Source organism: Pecten maximus, chromosome 3 (assembly GCF_902652985.1).
Source record: "Pecten maximus chromosome 3, xPecMax1.1, whole genome shotgun sequence".
Taxonomy (NCBI): Eukaryota; Metazoa; Mollusca; class Bivalvia; order Pectinida; family Pectinidae; genus Pecten; species Pecten maximus.
The window spans coordinates 34,375,011-34,395,625 of record NC_047017.1 but is presented as its reverse complement, the minus strand read 5'-3'; the positions used below and the strand labels follow the sequence as shown (position 1 = coordinate 34,395,625).

Here is a 20,615-nt window from a genome sequence, read left to right as displayed (position 1 = left end):
GAAGAAACATACAAGAACTGTCTGTCTGTGATATGTAGAGAAAGAGACATACCAAGATCCATCTGTCTGTTTTAAAAAGTGCATTTCACATGACAGACAATGTAAAATATCCCCAATCTTTCTGCACTATTGTTTGTTTACTTTAAGGTTAATGTTTATGCATGAAATTTAATTCTTAAAATATATCCATTGATCAGGACAGCTGACATATTATGAGTGTTAATTTCTAGTTTATGTATCCATACATGTGTGCTGCTTCATCAAAGGAAATGTTTTTTTTCACCGGGTTACATTATAACAAGTTCTGATTTGTTTGTTTCCTCCTTACTTGTAGTTTTATTGTATTTGTTGTATATTTGGATGTGTGCTGTATTTTAATTGTGTTAGTTCCATATTGGATGTGTGTTGTAGTTTTATTTTTGTTGTTCTATATTTGGATGTGTGTTGTAGTTTTATTTTTTGTTGTTCTATATTTGGATGTGTGTTGTATCGTAATTGCATGTGTTCCATATTTGGATGTGAATTGTAGTTCGATTTGTTCCATATTTGAATGTGTGTTGTAATTTAATTCTATTTGTTCCATATTTGAATGTGTGTTGTAATTTAATTCTATTTGTTCCATGTTTGAATGTGTGTTGTAATTTAATTATATTTGTTCCATATTTAAATGTGTGCTATAGTTTAATTCTTTTTGTTCCATGTTTGGATGTGTGTTGTAGTTTAATTGTATTTGTTCTATATTTGGATGTGTGCTGTAGTTTAATTGTATTTGTTCTATATTTGGATGTGTGTTGTAGTTTAATTGTATTTGTTCTATATTTGGATGTGTGTTGTAGTTTAATTGTATTTGTTCTATATTTGGATATGTGTTGTAGTTTATTTTATTTGTTCTATATTTGGATGTGTGTTGTAGTTTAATTGTATTTGTTCTATATTTGGATGTGTGTTGTAGTTTAATTGTATTTGTTCTATATTTGGATGTGTGTTGTAGTTTATTTTATTTGTTCTATATTTGGATGTGTGTTGTAGTTTAATTGTATTTGTTCTATATTTGGATTTATTTTGCAGTTTTAATGTGTTTGTTCTTTATTTGGATGTGTGTTGTATTTTAATTGTACTTGTTCCATATTTGGATTTATTTTGTAGTTTTATCCTATGTGTTCCATATTTGGATGTGTATTGTATTTTAATTGTATTTGTCTCATATGTGGATTTGTGTTGTATCTTAATTGTATTTGTTCCATATTTGGATGTGTGTTGTAGTTTATTTTATTTGTTCTATATTTGGATGTGTGTTGTAGTTTAATTGTATTTGTTCCATATTTGGATGCGTGTTGTAGTTAATTTTATTTGTTCTATATTTGGATGTGTGTTGTAGTTTATTTTATTTGTTCCATATTTGAATGTGAGTTGTATTTTAACTGTATTTGTTCCATATTTGGATTTATTTTGTAGTTTTATTGCGTTTGTTCTATATTTGGATGTGTGTTGTATTTTAATTTTATTTTGTTTTATATTTGGATGTGTGTTGTAATTTGATTGTTTTTGTTCGATATATGAATGTATGTTGTATCATTTCCTATCGACTATATGATCTATTATCTGTGTAAAAGTGTCCCTGAATAACACGGAGATAAATTTCCCTCGATATAGGTATTTCATTTTGTTAACGGCTCAGCCCTGCGAACAATATTATGTCCTCATTGTGTAATACGGTCCATTGTTATATATTCAGTAAAGTTTTCGTATAACATGTGTAACATATTCCATAATAGATTTGATATGTTGTATATGTATATTAATGACTTGAAAAAAAGTGATATTTCATTTGCATTTCTGGAAAGATTTCAGTAAAGTATCTAAAGCAACGTTTTAGCTGCCTTGTCAGAACATCTTATGTCACAAGGACGACGTAACAAGGAAATCGCTTTAGGTGTTGTCGTCTAGAGGAAGATATGGCAATACTATCTTTACGTGTTGGGTATCTGCCAATATATTGGTGATGAGATGTGGATGGTTGGATCGATAGTGTATTTATGGTTTTGTTCTGGATGTACTTCCTAATCCAGAGTTTGACATAACTCAACATTTTAGGCCTTTAGCATCACTGACAACTCCTAGAAGGACGACACTGCTGTAGGGTGTCCCTAATATTACATACGAGTCCTAGAAGGACGACACAGCTGTATGGTGTCCCTAATATTACATACGAGTCCTAGAAGGACGACACAGTTGTATGGGGTCCCTAGCATCACTGAAGAGTCCTAGAAGGAAGACACAGCTGTAGGGTGTCCACAGTATCACTGAGGAGGACGACACAGCTGTATGATGTCCCTAGCATCACTGAGGAGTCCTAGAACGACGACACAGCTGTATGATGTCCCTAGCATCACTGACGAGTCCTAGAAGGACGAAACGGCTGCACGGTGCTGTTAAATTCATTTTGGCACTGCTGAATCTAACTCTCAGTTTGTATTTAAAGGTGTCAATATCTTGTGCGGCTTCCATACAAGTTTAAAAGTCTGATTTCTGCGTGACGCTGACAAGATATGGCATCTTTATGTTCAGTTGATCAGATTCCCGAAGTGGATAAAACAGTTACAGGAAGGATATATCACAAGACTGTGTCTTATCAGAGCTATCTTTACTTAATATCAAACTAAATATAGAAATGGCAGGAGGTGGGTAGGCATGTATTTACCCGGACAGATAAAACAATGGAATAGTATTCACGCAGAGCACATTTAGACGGGATACGGCTTTGGTCGAACGGAATGGAGGGCAAAGTTTATCATAGCAGACGGCAGAGCGTGTAGGACTGTTGAAGTCTGATGATCCGGGCAGCCAACTATTATGGCAGAAGTCAGTACACGAAGGGATCAGGCGGCGGGGTATATAATCCCTACTGTCACTATAATCGTTTTATTTGCACCCAAAATGTCCCCCGGTTTTATCCGGGGATATAGAAATTCATAGACTGTCAATGGTGTAACTCCATTACTGTAATCTAAGTTAAACTTATTTATACAACAACCATATCCAGCGGTACTCGAGGTAGATTCGTGTAAATCTCCCAAAGCCTGCGGAAGATAAGTAATAGCTCTCTCAATATCGGTCGTGAGTTGAGATTGTCCGCCATGTTGCCTGAAGACTGTTACCTAGAGTGGCTGAAGTCGTGATTACGAGATGTTTACAATAATAATGTAAGATCCCTGTTTGTTGTGTCCGGTTGTCTGTGAGTCGAGAGGCAGGGTGGGGACTGTGATATAACTAGACAACACTTTAGTCACCCAAATTGCATTTACACCACAAGTACCGCTATCCTGATGGATGTATCGCCTGGTAACTTTAATGCTGTAGAGATATTAGCAATTCTTACCGAATCCACTTCAACAGAGATTCCTTTCAGACCATTTTAGAGTCTGTCTGTTTCAAATTCTCCACACGATTTAAACATCACGGAATCACGTATGTTACTATGGCAATCGTTCCTAATTTTTCCAGTCGACAAATTCAGGTTTTACTTTCTACCTAGTTATTTAGAAGCATCTTTTTTCAGCTTTCGAGTTCAGTTTAAAAGACATATAGGCCATCGTCATTATTTCTTAAGAACAGAAGTACATGTCAAAAAGCAGTCTTCTAGCATTTAAAGTGGGTAATTGAGACATTCTCAAACCGATTCCAAAAGGGAAGGAGGCCTTGACGAGAAACTTTCACAGTTGATTAATATTACTGTACATAATACTTATATAGAATTATACATACTAGTGTTTATAATCATGACAGACTCTCTATATACCAATTTATATAATTTGGTGAGGCAGGGTCTAAGTAATAGTAGCGGTATGGTCCAGTAATACTGGATCCGGACGGATTGATACGTTGACTATCAATAAAGATAGGGATATGTGGAGTATGTGATAGTGACAGCACGGACAAATAAATTGTCGCATCGTCGAGGCAATCCGCCCATTTATCAAGGCACAAATCATTTAGAAAAGATCACATTACCGACATAAAAAAGAAATAGTTACATAAATATATCTGTGTTTTTGATAACGGGAAATATTCCCTAAATAATCGACAATCCACTTTTCCGTACTGTCGCTATAATTTTACTGACCACATAAATAGTTCAGACTACATATTAGAATATAAAATTATATAAAATTAAATACTAGAATATTAAACTATATCACTATATCCTGGGGTATACTAAAATAGGTATATTTATATATAAATTATATAGGCCTAACCATATCAAATTAAATACTAGATTATTTGATTATTTAAGAGAGTATAAAAATGTATACAGATATATGGGAATACCTAGTTTATATAAGTATAAGATTATCTATATATTACTTTATTCAATACCATTTTAACTTGAAGCAATTTATGTAGTTCTGTTGTATAATAGGTGAATATCCTCACGATGAAATATATTAGGATATTAAAATTAATTTAAATATTTTGTGTGTTTTTCCATGAACCCTATTTTTTGTCAGGAACGGTCATTTGTAGTCGTGACGTCACAAGAACAGGTCCCAGTGACAGCGGGAACTTTACTTTTACGGAATGGTAAGTATCAAACTGTATTCCGAGGAAAGTTATTATCTTATAATTCTCATAAGATTGCTGACAAATAACCATAACGTTCTAACGCGTGTTCTTCAATTTGTCAAGCGAGAATTATAGGACCATCAATCCAAAGAAAGCAGGAGTGCTTTACTATCTTTGTATTGATGTATGAGGTTATATAAGACTGTGTATGTATGAATGTATATAGTTAATTAAGACATTAATACATAGTCTTATATAACTATATACATTGATACATAGTATTATATAACTATACATTAATACATAGTCTTATATAACTATACATTGATACATAGTCTTATATAACTATATACATTGATACATAGTATTATATAACTATACATTAATACATAGTCTTATAAAACTATATACATTGATACATAGTATTATATAACTATATACATTAATACAAAGTCTTATATAACTATATATATTGATACATAGTATTATATAACTATATACATTGATACATAGTATTATATAACTATACATTAATACAAAGTCTTATATAACTATATACATTGATACATAGTCTTATATAACTATATACATTGATACAAAGTCTTATATAACTATATACATTGATACATAGTCTTATATAACTATATACACTGTACATTGATACATAGTATTATATAACTATATACATTGATACATAGTATTATATAACTATATACATTGATACATAGTATTATATAACTATATACATTGATACATCTTATTATATAACTATATACATTGATACATCTTATTATATAACTATATACATTGATACATAGTATTATATAACTATATACATTAATACATAGTATTATATAACTATATACATTGACACATAGTATTATATAACTATATACATTAATACATAGTATTATATAACTATATACATTGATACATAGTATTATATAACTATATACATTGATACATCTTATTATATAACTATATACATTGATACATAGTATTATATAACTATATACATTGATACATAGTATTATATAACTATATACATTGATACATAGTATTATATAACTATATACATTAATACATAGTATTATATAACTATATACATTGATACATAGTATTATATAACTATATACATTGATACATCTTATTATATAACTATATACATTGATACATAGTATTATATAACTATATACATTGATACATAGTATTATATAACTATATACATTGATACATAGTATTATATAACTATATACATTGATACATCTTATTATATAACTATATACATTGATACATAGTATTATATAACTATATACATTAATACATAGTATTATATAACTATATACATTGATACATAGTATTATATAACTATATACATTGATACATCTTATTATATAACTATATACATTGATACATCTTATTATATAACTATATACATTAATATAAAGTCTTATATAACTATATACATTGATACATAGTATTATATAACTATATACATTGATACATCTTATTATATAACTATATACATTAATATAAAGTCTTATATAACTATATATCTTGATACATAGTCTTATATATAGAGAATACATGGTCAGTATCTTAAAATAGAAAGACGAAAATGGCGATAATCGAATGACGTCACATCACCGGGTCCCGGCCGTCACCTGTACACCTTATTTGCATATGCATTGATTCCAGCCGATATTATTGTGTTAGAAACAGGTCACACACCTCCTGAATTTTGGATATGGAATTTATTTCACACTCGTAAGTTATGTTTTCAAAGTTGCAAAACAAAAGCAAGACTCGCTAAAGCTCGTGTCTTTTGTAACTTTTAAAAAATAACTTACTCGTGTGAAATAAATTCCATATCCAACAACCACTCATTGTGTAACCTCTATGTATTGTGGTAAAAAGTAATTTTAGTAATTTTAGCAATTGGTTGTTTCTATATGACCAATTATATAAGACTATATATATATATATTAATGTATATAGTTAGATAAGAATATCTAACGGGTATAAATATATAAGACGTTGTATATACTAGAGTTTAATAGTAATAGGGATGCTGTGTTATGAGTATGTATGTTTTGTATAAAAGGGAGTGTTTTAAAGAACATTTTGATAAAAATTCGCTGACATCTTAATCATTCTTCAATAGCTATAGATGAACGTTTCTCAAAGACTTCCTTTGGATCATTGAGAACGTCTTTCATCGTGTGTGCCCGTGAGCCGCCCCGATCTGGGATATACCACGACGTATTGCTACCTCGCTTTAATTAACACGCTACATATAATACACCCCTAAAATGTTTTGAAATAAATCGACACAGGTAAAAAAAACTCTGCCCGATAATGATGAAGTATTTTCCTACAGTGAAACACCTGTGCTTCAATAACGTCTTTGTCAGTACTCCCATTTATTTACCGATTAAATACTTTCTTTTTCATCTGAAGGAAGCCATCTAATGTTTCCTTGTACGGCGATTGTGTCCAGGCATACAAAGCGTATATGGACCCCTCGCCTGGTGTTTTGTACCCCCCTACTCGGCAATCACGCCCCCTCTTTATGCACACACCACAACCAACATGTATAATACAACACTCACTCAAATACGATATTATCATCCAAATATTTGACTTCAATTGCAGAGCAATTCCCAGCCCCTCCTCACGAATTTAACGAGCCCCTGGTTGTATGTGTGTCATTAGGGATCCCTAATCAAGGGTGTAATTCCCTACAGTTGTACTCTTCGTCATATCAGGGTGGAACGGAGTTATTTGTTATTTCTCAATGTGCTCAAGGTTTCAATTAAAGCTATTCATTATGTTATATACCTCTGTCAGAAGACGATGTTTCTGTAACACACTGACATATGTATAAATCCTAATTATATAGTACATTAATGTTTATATTACAGAATTACATACTGACATATCTATATACATACAGTACATTATTGTCTGTATGACAGAATTACATACTGACATATCTATATACATACAGTACATTAGTGTCTGTATTACAGAATTACATACTGACATATCTATATTACAGAATTACACACTGACATATCTATATACATACAGTACATTAGTGTCTGTATTACAGAATTACACACTGACATATCTATATATATACAGTACATTGGTGTCTGTATTACAGAATTACATACTGACATATATATATACATACAGTACATTAGTGTCTGTATTACATAATTACACACTGACATATCTATATATATACATACAGTACATTAGTGTCTGTATTACAGAATTACATACTGGCATATCTATATACATACAGTACATTAGTGTCTGTATTACAGAATTACATACTGACATATCTATATTACAGAATTACACACTGACATATCTATATACATACAGTACATTAGTGTCTGTATTACAGAATTACACACTGATATATCTATATTACAGAATTAAATACTGACATATCTATATACATACAGTACATTAGTGTCTGTATTACAGAATTACACACTGACATATCTATATTACAGAATTAAATACTGACATATCTATATACATACAGTACATTAGTGTCTGTATTACAGAATTACACACTGACATATCTATATTACAGAATTACATACTGACATATCTATATACATACAGTACATTAGTGTCTGTATTACAGAATTACACACTGACATATCTATATATATACAGTACATTAGTGTCTGTATTACAGAATTACACACTGACATATCTATATATATACAGTACATTAGTGTCTGTATTACATAATTACACACTGACATATCTATATATATACATACAGTACATTAGTGTCTGTATTACATAATTACACACTGACATATCTATATATATACATACAGTACATTAGTGTCTGTATTACATAATTACACACTGACATATCTATATACATACAGTACATTAGTGTCTGTATTACATAATTACACACTGACATATCTATATATATACATACAGTACATTAGTGTCTGTATTACATAATTACACACTGACATATCTATATATATACATACAGTACATTAGTGTCTGTATTACATAATTACACACTGACATATCTATATATATACACAGTACATTAGTGTCTGTATTACATAATTACACACTGACATATCTATATATATACATACAGTACATTAGTGTCTGTATTACATAATTACACACTGACATATCTATATATATACATACAGTACATTAGTGTCTGTATTACATAATTACACACTGACATATCTATATATATACAGTACATTAGTGTCTGTATTACATAATTACACACTGACATATCTATATACATACAGTACATTAGTGTCTGTATTACAGAATTACACACTGACATATCTATATACATACAGTACATTAGTGTCTGTATTACAGAATTACACACTGACATATCTATATATATACAGTACATAAGTGTCTATATTACAGAATTACACACTGACATATCTATATATATACAGTACATGTGTGTCTATATTACAGAATTACACACTGACATATCTATATATATACAGTACATAAGTGTCTATATTACAGAATTACACACTGACATATCTATATATATATACAGTACATAAGTGTCTATATTACAGAATTACACACTGACATATCTATATATATACAGTACATAAGTGTCTGTATTACAGAATTACACACTGACATATCTATATTACAGAATTAAATACTGACATATCTATATACATACAGTACATTAGTGTCTGTATTACAGAATTACACACTGACATATCTATATTACAGAATTACATACTGACATATCTATATACATACAGTACATTAGTGTCTGTATTACAGAATTACACACTGACATATCTATATATATACAGTACATTAGTGTCTGTATTACAGAATTACACACTGACATATCTATATATATACAGTACATTAGTGTCTGTATTACATAATTACACACTGACATATCTATATATATACATACAGTACATTAGTGTCTGTATTACATAATTACACACTGACATATCTATATATATACATACAGTACATTAGTGTCTGTATTACATAATTACACACTGACATATCTATATACATACAGTACATTAGTGTCTGTATTACATAATTACACACTGACATATCTATATATATACATACAGTACATTAGTGTCTGTATTACATAATTACACACTGACATATCTATATATATACATACAGTACATTAGTGTCTGTATTACATAATTACACACTGACATATCTATATATATACACAGTACATTAGTGTCTGTATTACATAATTACACACTGACATATCTATATATACATACAGTACATTAGTGTCTGTATTACAGAATTACACACTGACATATCTATATATACATACAGTACATTAGTGTCTGTATGACAGAATTACACACTGACATATCTATATATATACAGTACATTAGTGTCTGTATGACAGAATTACACACTGACATATCTATATACATACAGTACATTAGTGTCTGTATTACAGAATTACACACTGACATATCTATATACATACAGTACATTAGTGTCTGTATTACAGAATTACACACTGACATATCTATATATATACAGTACATAAGTGTCTATATTACAGAATTACACACTGACATATCTATATATATACAGTACATTTGTGTCTATATTACAGAATTACACACTGACATATCTATATATATACAGTACATAAGTGTCTATATTACAGAATTACACACTGACATATCTATATATATACAGTACATTTGTGTCTATATTACAGAATTACACACTGACATATCTATATATATACATACAGTACATTAGTGTCTGTATGACAGAATTACATACTGACATATCTATATTACAGAATTACACACTGACATATCTATATATATACATACAGTACATTAGTGTCTGTATGACAGAATTACATACTGACATATCTATATATATACATACAGTACATTAGTGTCTGTATTACAGAATTACATACTGACATATCTATATAATACAGTAATAGGTCTGTATACAGAATACACATGACATATCTATATACATACAGTACATTATTGTCTGTATTACAGAATTACACACGACATACTATATATACGTATAGTGTTGTATTACAGAATTACACACTGACATATCTATATATATACAGTACATTAGTGTCTATATTACAGAATTACACACTGACATATCTATATATATACAGTAAATTAGTGTCTGTATTACAGAATTACACACTGACATATCTATATTACAGAATTACACACTGACATATATATATACATATAGTACATTAATGTTTATATTACAGAATTACATACTGACATATCTATATATATATATATAGTACATTTGTGTCTATATTACAGAATTACATACTGACATATCTATATACATATAGTACATTAATGTTTATATTACAGAATTACATACTGACATATCTATATATATACAGTACATTTGTGTCTATATTACAGAATTACATACTGACACATCTATATACATACAGTACATTATTGTCTATATTACAGAATTACATACAGACATATCTATATATATACAGTACATTAGTGTCTATATTACAGAATTACATACTGACATATCTATATACATACAGTACATTATTGTCTGTATTACATAATTACACACTGACATATCTATATTACAGAATGACACACTGACATATCTATATTACAGAATTACACACTGACATATCTATATACATACAGTACATAAGTGTCTATATTACAGAATTACACACTGACATATCTATATACATACAGTTCCTTAGTGTCTGTATTACAGAATTACACACTGACATACCATATACATACAGTACATAAGTGTTTTTATTACAGAATTTTGAAATAAGGATACAGGAATAATTGGGTTCCCTTTCTCAAGAAAGCAGAAAACGTTAATTAGGTTTACAAAGTAAAATTGTATTAACACCTCAAACTGTAATGACAATCGTTACATATTTCTGAATTGATGTACGGTTCATTTTTTTCAGGATCCATCAGGCAAGCAAGCGTCAATGCTATATTTTTGGGGCTAATAATAAAATCCTGAAGATAGCATTAAAATGTGCTGACCAGGAAATATAAATATTGTAACTAAAACAAGACATTGTTCTGGAACGTATCTATATCATTAACGGATGACCTCGATAATAGGGCATGGGGAATTCTAAGAATTAATTCTTCGGACTGAGGTAAGCTTACGCTGTCTAATTTTTCTTCATTTCTTTTTTATTCCGAAAGATTTTAAGTTTCTCTTTAATCACAAATAGTTGACGATATTGATATTTTTTCATCCTACATTGACGCACGCTTCATATTTTTGTTGTTTTACAGCTGGTTCTGTTTATTTTAAGATAAACATACTCGGAGTATTTAAGGTGGATGACATGACACTCAAATGATTAATTTATTATCAGAATACCATTCACACATACAATATTCACTTCAATAATGATTTATTAGCAGAATACCATCCACACATACAATATTCACTTCAATAATGATTTATTAGCAGAATACCATCCACACATACAATATTCTCTTCAATAATGATTAATTTATTATCAGAATACCATTCAAACATACAATATTCACTTAAATAATGATTAATTCATTATCAGAATACCATTCAAACATACAATATTCACCTCAATAATGATTAATTCATTATCAGAATACCATTCAAACATACAATATTCACTTTAATAATGATTAATTCATTATCAGAATACCATTCAAACATACAATATTCACTTCAATAATGATTAATTCATTATCAGAATACCATCCAAACATACAATATTCACTTCAATAATGATTAATTCATTATCAGAATACCATTCAAACATACAATATTCACTTTAATAATGATTAATTTATTATCAGAATACCATTCAAACATACAATATTCACTTCAATAATGATTAATTCATTATCAGAATACCATTCAAACATACAACATTCACTTCAATAATGATTAATTTATTATCAGAATACCATTCAAACATACAATATTCACTTTAATAATGATTAATTTATTATCAGAATACCATTCAAACATACAATATTCACTTTAATAATGATTAATTCATTATCAGAATACCATTCAAACATACAATATTCACTTTAATAATGATTAATTCATTATCAGAATACCATTCAAACATACATTATTCACTTTAATAATGATAACCAATGTAGGGTTTTGAAATGTTTTATAGTTATTCAAGAGCTGAATGCATACAGAAGTATTGTTATAATGAGAGAGAATACCGTAAAGTATAACCCAAAATCGATAAATGAGGGAAAGATATAGATGAAAATATAGGTTGTCATGGAGACCATTGGGAAAACACAAGGAAAAACATACTTATCGACTCGTACTGCTAGTCTACATCTGTTGATGTTTCGCGATTTTCGAGGTAAAGCGAATTCGTCGTGTTTTGTACCTTTTTCATCGCTATGTTGTTTTGATATTTGGACACAATAAACATTTATACTGGTACACACGCGGTGAAGCCTTAAGTCTATGAAAACATCATGATTACAAAAAGATTTATGAAAATATAAAAGATGGTTCGATTGATGAATTTTACGATTGGAAGCTTTAGATCAAAGTATGTTTCCATGCTGTTAATTTCGTCTCTAATTTTTTTTTGTCGATCGAGAACGAGGAAGCAATCAAAATTATGAGACAGCAATGCGGTATCTTCTTGTAAGTCTTCGCTGGCATGCTTGAGGCTTCTACTTCCTGTAACTCTTCTCAAAAGAGGTAGCATTTATACGTCAAATAAATATCCGGGGATGTGAGGCAAAGCCAGGCGCTGATATGTACTGTAATGGCGCATTACGGGTTGGCGATAGATCAAACACAAGGAGATAAAGTAAATTCGCGATTCTTTACGTACAATAGACCCGATTTAGATGCATTGAAATTTAGGATTATTACTTTGAAAAAGTACAAATTGATACACGGTTAAAATTAAATATTTATCCTCATATAATTTATGTTTGCTTAAAGAAAAAAACACTTTAATATTTGCAGACGCAAATTAAACACCGTATCTTGTTTAACCAAGCCACAGTTCTGGCCGATATTACACTGTTTATCGTCTATAGAAAGGAACATTACACTGCGGAGTTCATTGATTACAATACATCACCGCTGACTATGTAGTATTACTTCATTATACATTTTTCTTTTTTTTTCTTATTAGACATTAACTGAGAAAGATACATAACAATATTCAATACAGTCAATAGAAGAAAGTGTTTATAATGAACATTTCGGATCAATTACCAGTTTGTCAGCATGTCGGTTTTACCAAATGTCAATTCTCCTCGCACCTGTTCCGGATTAAATAGCTTACACAGCTTGTGGCGAATTGGACGAAATTCTTCCACCGTCTTACAGTAAAACAGCCTCGCTCTGCATTGTTTGTCATTCAATATATATATATGTTCAGCTTTTCTCTTCAAGTTTAATTGAAGGCTAAATACTCTCATTTGTTGGGAGATATCAACAAACAAAGCGCCCCGTCGATAACCCTTCACGCAGGCAGTTTAGCTAAGTCGAGCGTTTTCAAGTTGTCGGCGATAGGCACGAAGAGAAATGCAGTTTGAATCGACACAGGGCAAAAGAACAAGGACTCGAAGCTAAGGTAAACCCTCAGAGTAAGAGATCTCCGTCTGAATTGGTACTTAATAAACGATCCTACACGCTTGATTTTTCCTGATTAGGTGTGTATATGTATCTTTTTGATCTGGCTCAAGCTTTCCAGGCGCTATTGACTTTCCATATAAGTATATGTAGATTTTATTAAATGCCCGATTCGTTTAACACTTTGATGTTCGAAATAGGAAGAACTTCTGATAATCAAACAAAAAATTGTGTTTGAAGAACAGGATTATTAAATACAAACTGTGAATAGAAGAAATTGAAAATAAGAACTACCGAACTTAATGTCCTTTACATGATTTCTAATTACTGCTATTTACACTGGGATTCCTAGGGAGGATACGAACATCGTTATAGTTAATGTAAATAGGTGCTTCGATACAGAGAGGATACGTATAGTTATACAATGTATTTAATGTAAATAGGTACTTTGATACAGAGAGGCTAGTATAGTTATCTTTAATGTAAATAGGTACTTTGATACAGAGAGGCTAGTATAATTATATTTAATGTAAATAGCTACTTTGATACAGAGAGGCTACGTGTAGTAATGATCAATACGTACTGTGTTATAGGGAGAAAACACACGTCATTATAGTTGGTGTAAATATATATTATAATACAGAGATCTTATCTTATGTTAATATACAGGAAGGGACACATATTAAAATTTAGGATGGACAATTTTGTTTCAATATACCATCATACAGAAAGAAAAACGTTATTATATTTTTAATATATCTTTATAACATAGGAAAGAGACACATATTTCTTTTTTATTTATTTTTATTTTTTTAATATAGATTATCATAAAGGAAGGAAGACACGCACAGACATATTATCTGTAAATATATGTAAAGCTAAAACGTGTATATTATTTTATCGGAAGGGTATAATCGACATGTTTTATTTAATGTAGTGTATTATAATGCAAATTGCTTGTTATGAAGTAAGATATATTTTCCAAGAAAAACTTGAGAAATAAATAGGAAAATTGAAAATATAATGCTACAAAGCATGTAACACTTTTTACTCGCATGGCTTATACATAATACATTCATTATCTTTATACAGTACTGTTCATTGTAAGATATATTTTGAAAAAACCTTATTGATGGAACTATGACATTCTGGTATTTATCGTAAATGTCAAAGTGTTTAACAATTAATCATCAATATACGTAGGTATTAAAATTTCCTTCAGTTGAATCTAAAAATAGTTGGTATTTTTTATTGCTTTAGTTAAACTTTAATTTACATATTTACAACAGTTATTTGTTGTTTCAAGTCCAAAATAGTGAAATCTAACTTATATTGACGTATCGGATTCACACCAAACACCAATCATATAACCAGTGATATGTTGAGAAACATAAGAAATAATATATATATATATATCGTAACTTATGATATACTGTGCGTTTTTGTTCCATGTCCTTGTCTACATTGATAGATGTACTTAAGTTCACTTGCTGGGTAATATATATACAATGAAGTCGTACTCCGAGGAATGTCAAGGAAGATGTTTCGTTAATGATCGGATATCTATCCATTGTAAAATCGTTCAGCAGCAGTTAAATAAAAAGTGTAATTTCTTTTTACGAGGCCAACTATCTATAAATATTTCCGAACTAGTATAAAAACACACACTTCGTCTTTTCTGGACGCTATGTAATTTACCACAATGAATATGCCTTTTGTCAATAATAGTAACTATTATACATTAAGGTAAACATCCAGTTTTCTGATACCAGATGAAGGAACATTTGATTATTTTCATCCAGGCAAATAATGTACATTATTCTTAGATTTTATAAAACTATCACATCATCTTACTATAACAGTACTTCTATAAATAGTACAAATATCCATATAATATTATAGTGTAAACTGCTTATTATCATAAAACAAAAAATATTTGTAGATGAACAAAAACCCTATATCAACTTATATCGAAATCGTTATCGTTAAAATTATTTTAGTTTACCTATAAGCAGTCATTTATTAACTTGGAACTTGTCATCAGCGATGAGAGTTTGTTAGTCCAAAAACACTAATAATACTGCTTGCAGGTTGATGCATATTTTCAAAATTAATTTGACGCTTCTTACAATTGTTTAAGATATTTTATAAGTTCGCGTTTCGCCATGAGATACTTTTAAATAAAATTATTTATTTATATTGATGTCATTGTCATGACAGAAACAATAGTTTTTTTGGCAGAAAAAATAAGTACACGTGTTTTAAATATCAGACAAACAATCATAAGTGATCATATATGGAATACATAATGCCTCCATGCCTAATCGCAAGCAGCAATATATACGTTCATCAAACACTTACTTATAATTATTTCCGTTTGGTCTTGAACGTTATTTCTATACTAATATACTTACGGGTTATCGATACATAAAGATAACGATATTTTCATAATGATAACTATTCCGAGGAGTACTAACGCCAAATATTAGACAGACAAGCCAAAACTGTGATATAATCAATTTTGAATAGAACTGTCGCGTTTACCGAATGACCAGTGCTAACAAAAATAGTATTTCCTAGGAATATTGAGCCGGACAACAAACAAGAACCACACATCACCATGGATGTTCCTGATGGACGGCTAGTAGTGTAAACACTAACACACAAGTCTGAACAAACTGACCAGTGGTCAGAGTGTCACCTGACAGTATGGGACAAATCGCCTAATGCTATTTACTACAAAAGTTTGACATCCTGAGTGGGTGTGTAACGGATATTTGTTCGGAAACCTAAAACCACAAATCAAATTTATTACATTTATTGTGGACTTACTTATTGACCTTCAGCTGACGTCACAAATCAAGATGTCCTAAGTTAAGTTTTATTTTTAGATATCCACATGTTTATTTACCGTCTATACCCCAAAATATTTTTGTGTATTTTGTTTTCTTTTTTTAAAAAGAAATGATGATATACGTGAAGATTAATGAATGATTATTTCTATATAGATATTCTCCCTTACTTAAATGTACGGTTTGATGTTTTTCTTTGAAAACGAAACAGCTTAAATTCATTACACACAGTTGTAATAATCTTTAAAAATTGAGCTATTTAATCAATACTGTGATAAATGTAATAAATGTTCAAGTTCGCAGACACTCCTACGTCATATATAGGTCGATTGATCGAATTAAGAATTTATTTCGTTTTCGGAAATATGAAAAAAATATTTATTTATTTGTAAACTAAATATCGAGGTTTACTTTGAAGATTAAACATGTATATTTGGCGATGACAAAATGTCTCTATACAATGTATTTGTAGAACTAACATCATTACATTCTTCGACAATTACACACATTTTTCATATTGCGTATGATTAAATACACTAAGTAGCAAAAAGGAATAAAGAATGAAAACATGTTTAAATTATTTAGTTCAAATGAAAGTTTCAACAGGAACAACGCTTATTGACAAAATTTGGTAAAATCTTCTTACATTTTCGTCATGCCTTAACGCAAACAATTTCAAATTTGCCAGAAGCCAAATTAGCTGTAATAATGGCGATATTTATACATACTCCGGGGAGTATTTCCAATGACTGTGTTCCAGTTCTTTAGCTTTGTTTTCCGCTATGGAGTGTGGAGTTATTAGAGAATATCTCGAGGTTCACGTCCGATCATCTAAGTCTCCCCAGGCTATCCGAGTCAATATCATCAATAACTCAATCAATATCCTTCCCCCGACGTTGATGGGAAAGTTTTCTTTTGTTGACATAGACTATTTTGATTCAATCCTTCTCCCAATCGTTCACATTGTCAATTGAATTGCAGCAAAATATGCCATTGTCCCATTTTCCAAAGCGTGAAAAGTAAATAGCGAGGCTCAGTATCTGCTACCTCTTGAAAATCCTGGTAATCTACGCAGCGCACACAACCTCACAATGGCTACTGGCGTTCGCTTAGCTCGGCAGGGACTTCCCCCAATAACGAACGTGTTGATTTAAATTTCTCCCATAAAAGATGTAAAGAAAATGATATTTTATTTGGTGATCATATAAACACAATTGAGTCCAATAAATGTCTTTGTGCGATGACAAGGCGTTTTTACCCCTAGATGTATAGTATAGTTTTATTGACGAAATCCTCAAGCTGTTTCAAAAAGACGGAACAGGATTATATGAGTTCATTATACAGATTATGGATGCAGTCAATTATGTGTGGTTCTCGATTACAAGGGTTTGGGTATAATGTACGGTAATGGGTAGGTTAGAACTACAATATCCAGTATTGGTGCGGATCATTCGATACAGCCATTAAGTGTGTACACATACAATGATTGAGGCCTTTTGATGGCGTTAAGTGTGAAAAGTTACCTCATAGTACTATGTGATGATACAGTAGAATGTGGCGTTAAGGAGGTTTAGAGGACTAGGGGTCCTATCGGTGTTATACCTCACTGTACGCACGAGCGGCTGTCGGAGTTATAATTACCGGGAAGTTTATCTATCTATATGATAGAGTTAATCATGTACTTAAATATCAACTTAAATAATATTTAATTCATCTGGATGTATACATTCCAAACGCATTAAATGTTTGACATAATCACACAACATCGATTGACACACACAAGTATGTTTAACGGGAGTAAAATTTAACATGTTAATATTGAGACAGTCGAAGATAACGAATATATTCACCCAACACTGACAGGCCCTCACTGTAGATTTATTTACACATACTTAAATATTTTATATAAACATGTATTAAAAACAACTTGACACAGTGGAAGCATTTGATGTTAACAAATTGTAAGGTGTTTAAAGTCAAACCTGTCATCTCATCATCATCATCATCATCATCATCATCATCATCATCATCATCATCAGCTCTGTTACCTTTATAATGTCAATCCATGTCAAATCGTTATTAATGAATGTAACATAACCGCAATAAACACAGAATATCGAGATAAGGCGATTCTATGATAACTACCGAATATCGAGATAAGGTGGTTCTACAATATCTACCGAATATCGAGATAAGGTGGTTCTACAATATCTACCGACTATCGAGATAAGGCGATTCTACAATATCTACCGAATATCGAGATAAGGCGTGGTTAATAGTCTGGTTATTAGAGACAAATTCAACATAAAAGAAGAATTATAGAAAGATGCTTACATGCATGATTGCGATATCGTCAAGGATATTAAATCATAAGATCACATATATGATTTTATCTTACTAGGTCGTAAAAATAAACAGCAATACAATCAATTTCACCAAAAGTAAGTTTCTTTTCATCTCAAATACAGAAATGTGGGACTCGTAGATTATAAACAACACCTTTCTTATTAAAATATATTTTGCATCGCATAGAATTTGCTTTTTCATCACAAATGTTTACATACACCGGTATTGAAATGTCTTTATAGAGAAACAAAAAAACGCCTCTTTAGAAATTTTGTAACAAAAAAACCCCTATTATTTCAAAGCATTCCTTAGTTATCGTTAAAATGTATTCATTTTACGGTACATATCAAAACTATACCAATTAACTATAATTAACTGGAAGGGGAATGCAGCTAAATTAATATAGAACTGCACTAACATTAAATATCACTAAATCACATGATTAATGTGATGTATACAATTATTCTAAACAATTCTAATGTGTTTTATTTCTAAACCAGATAGTTTTGATGTTCAAAAACAACGTATATTAACTTCAGGTTTATACCACGGACACTCAAGTGAATAGAACCTTTAAAAACCTTTCAATTTGAAACAAATATAAATATTACATATAAATAAAAGTGACAGTACAGACAAGTCAATAATCGAATCTTTGACTCAATTCCCCCATTTATCAAGACACAAGTAAACTGAAAACTATCATGTACAGACAAAGAACATGAAACACTTACATAAGTTTAAGAGATAAACAACGAACGATATTGCTGTAGTTGTGTATATGATCCATTCGTCGATCATTAAATCGCCGAAGGTTCTTTGTTATAAATACGAAAACAGCTATGGTGGTACTCAGACAGATGTAAATAAATAGCCTAATATATAAAATAAGTATATATAAATATCAAATACCACAAACCCATTAAAGTAAATAGATATGTGGTGTTAAAGTGTATGAGTATGTGTTCAAGATTATCTTGTTCTTACATAATTCTTTTTTCTCTCTCTCGTTTAGTTCATTTACTTTTTAATTTTCCAACTCATTTTAAGACATAGCTACTTCAGATAAATCCTAGTACATTTCTTTTTATCAGAATATATACATGGATCAATCAGCTAAGTCATGCTGCTGTAGCCAAATTTTAGTGGCTTAAGGTCAAGACGTGTATC

General features: G+C 30.3%; 1 protein-coding gene across 1 annotated transcript in view; it reads left to right on the top strand.

Annotated features, from left to right (window-relative positions):
- The first annotated feature begins 2,671 nt into the window (after positions 1 to 2,671).
- The window catches only part of LOC117322732, a 29,298-nt gene continuing 11,354 nt past the window's right edge, over positions 2,672 to 20,615 (top strand). Inside the window, exons 1-2 of the mRNA XM_033877670.1 lie at positions 2,672 to 2,681; positions 4,509 to 4,581. Coding sequence (XP_033733561.1) covers positions 2,672 to 2,681; positions 4,509 to 4,581 — 83 coding nt within the window. The remainder of the gene's footprint in view (positions 2,682 to 4,508; positions 4,582 to 20,615) is intronic.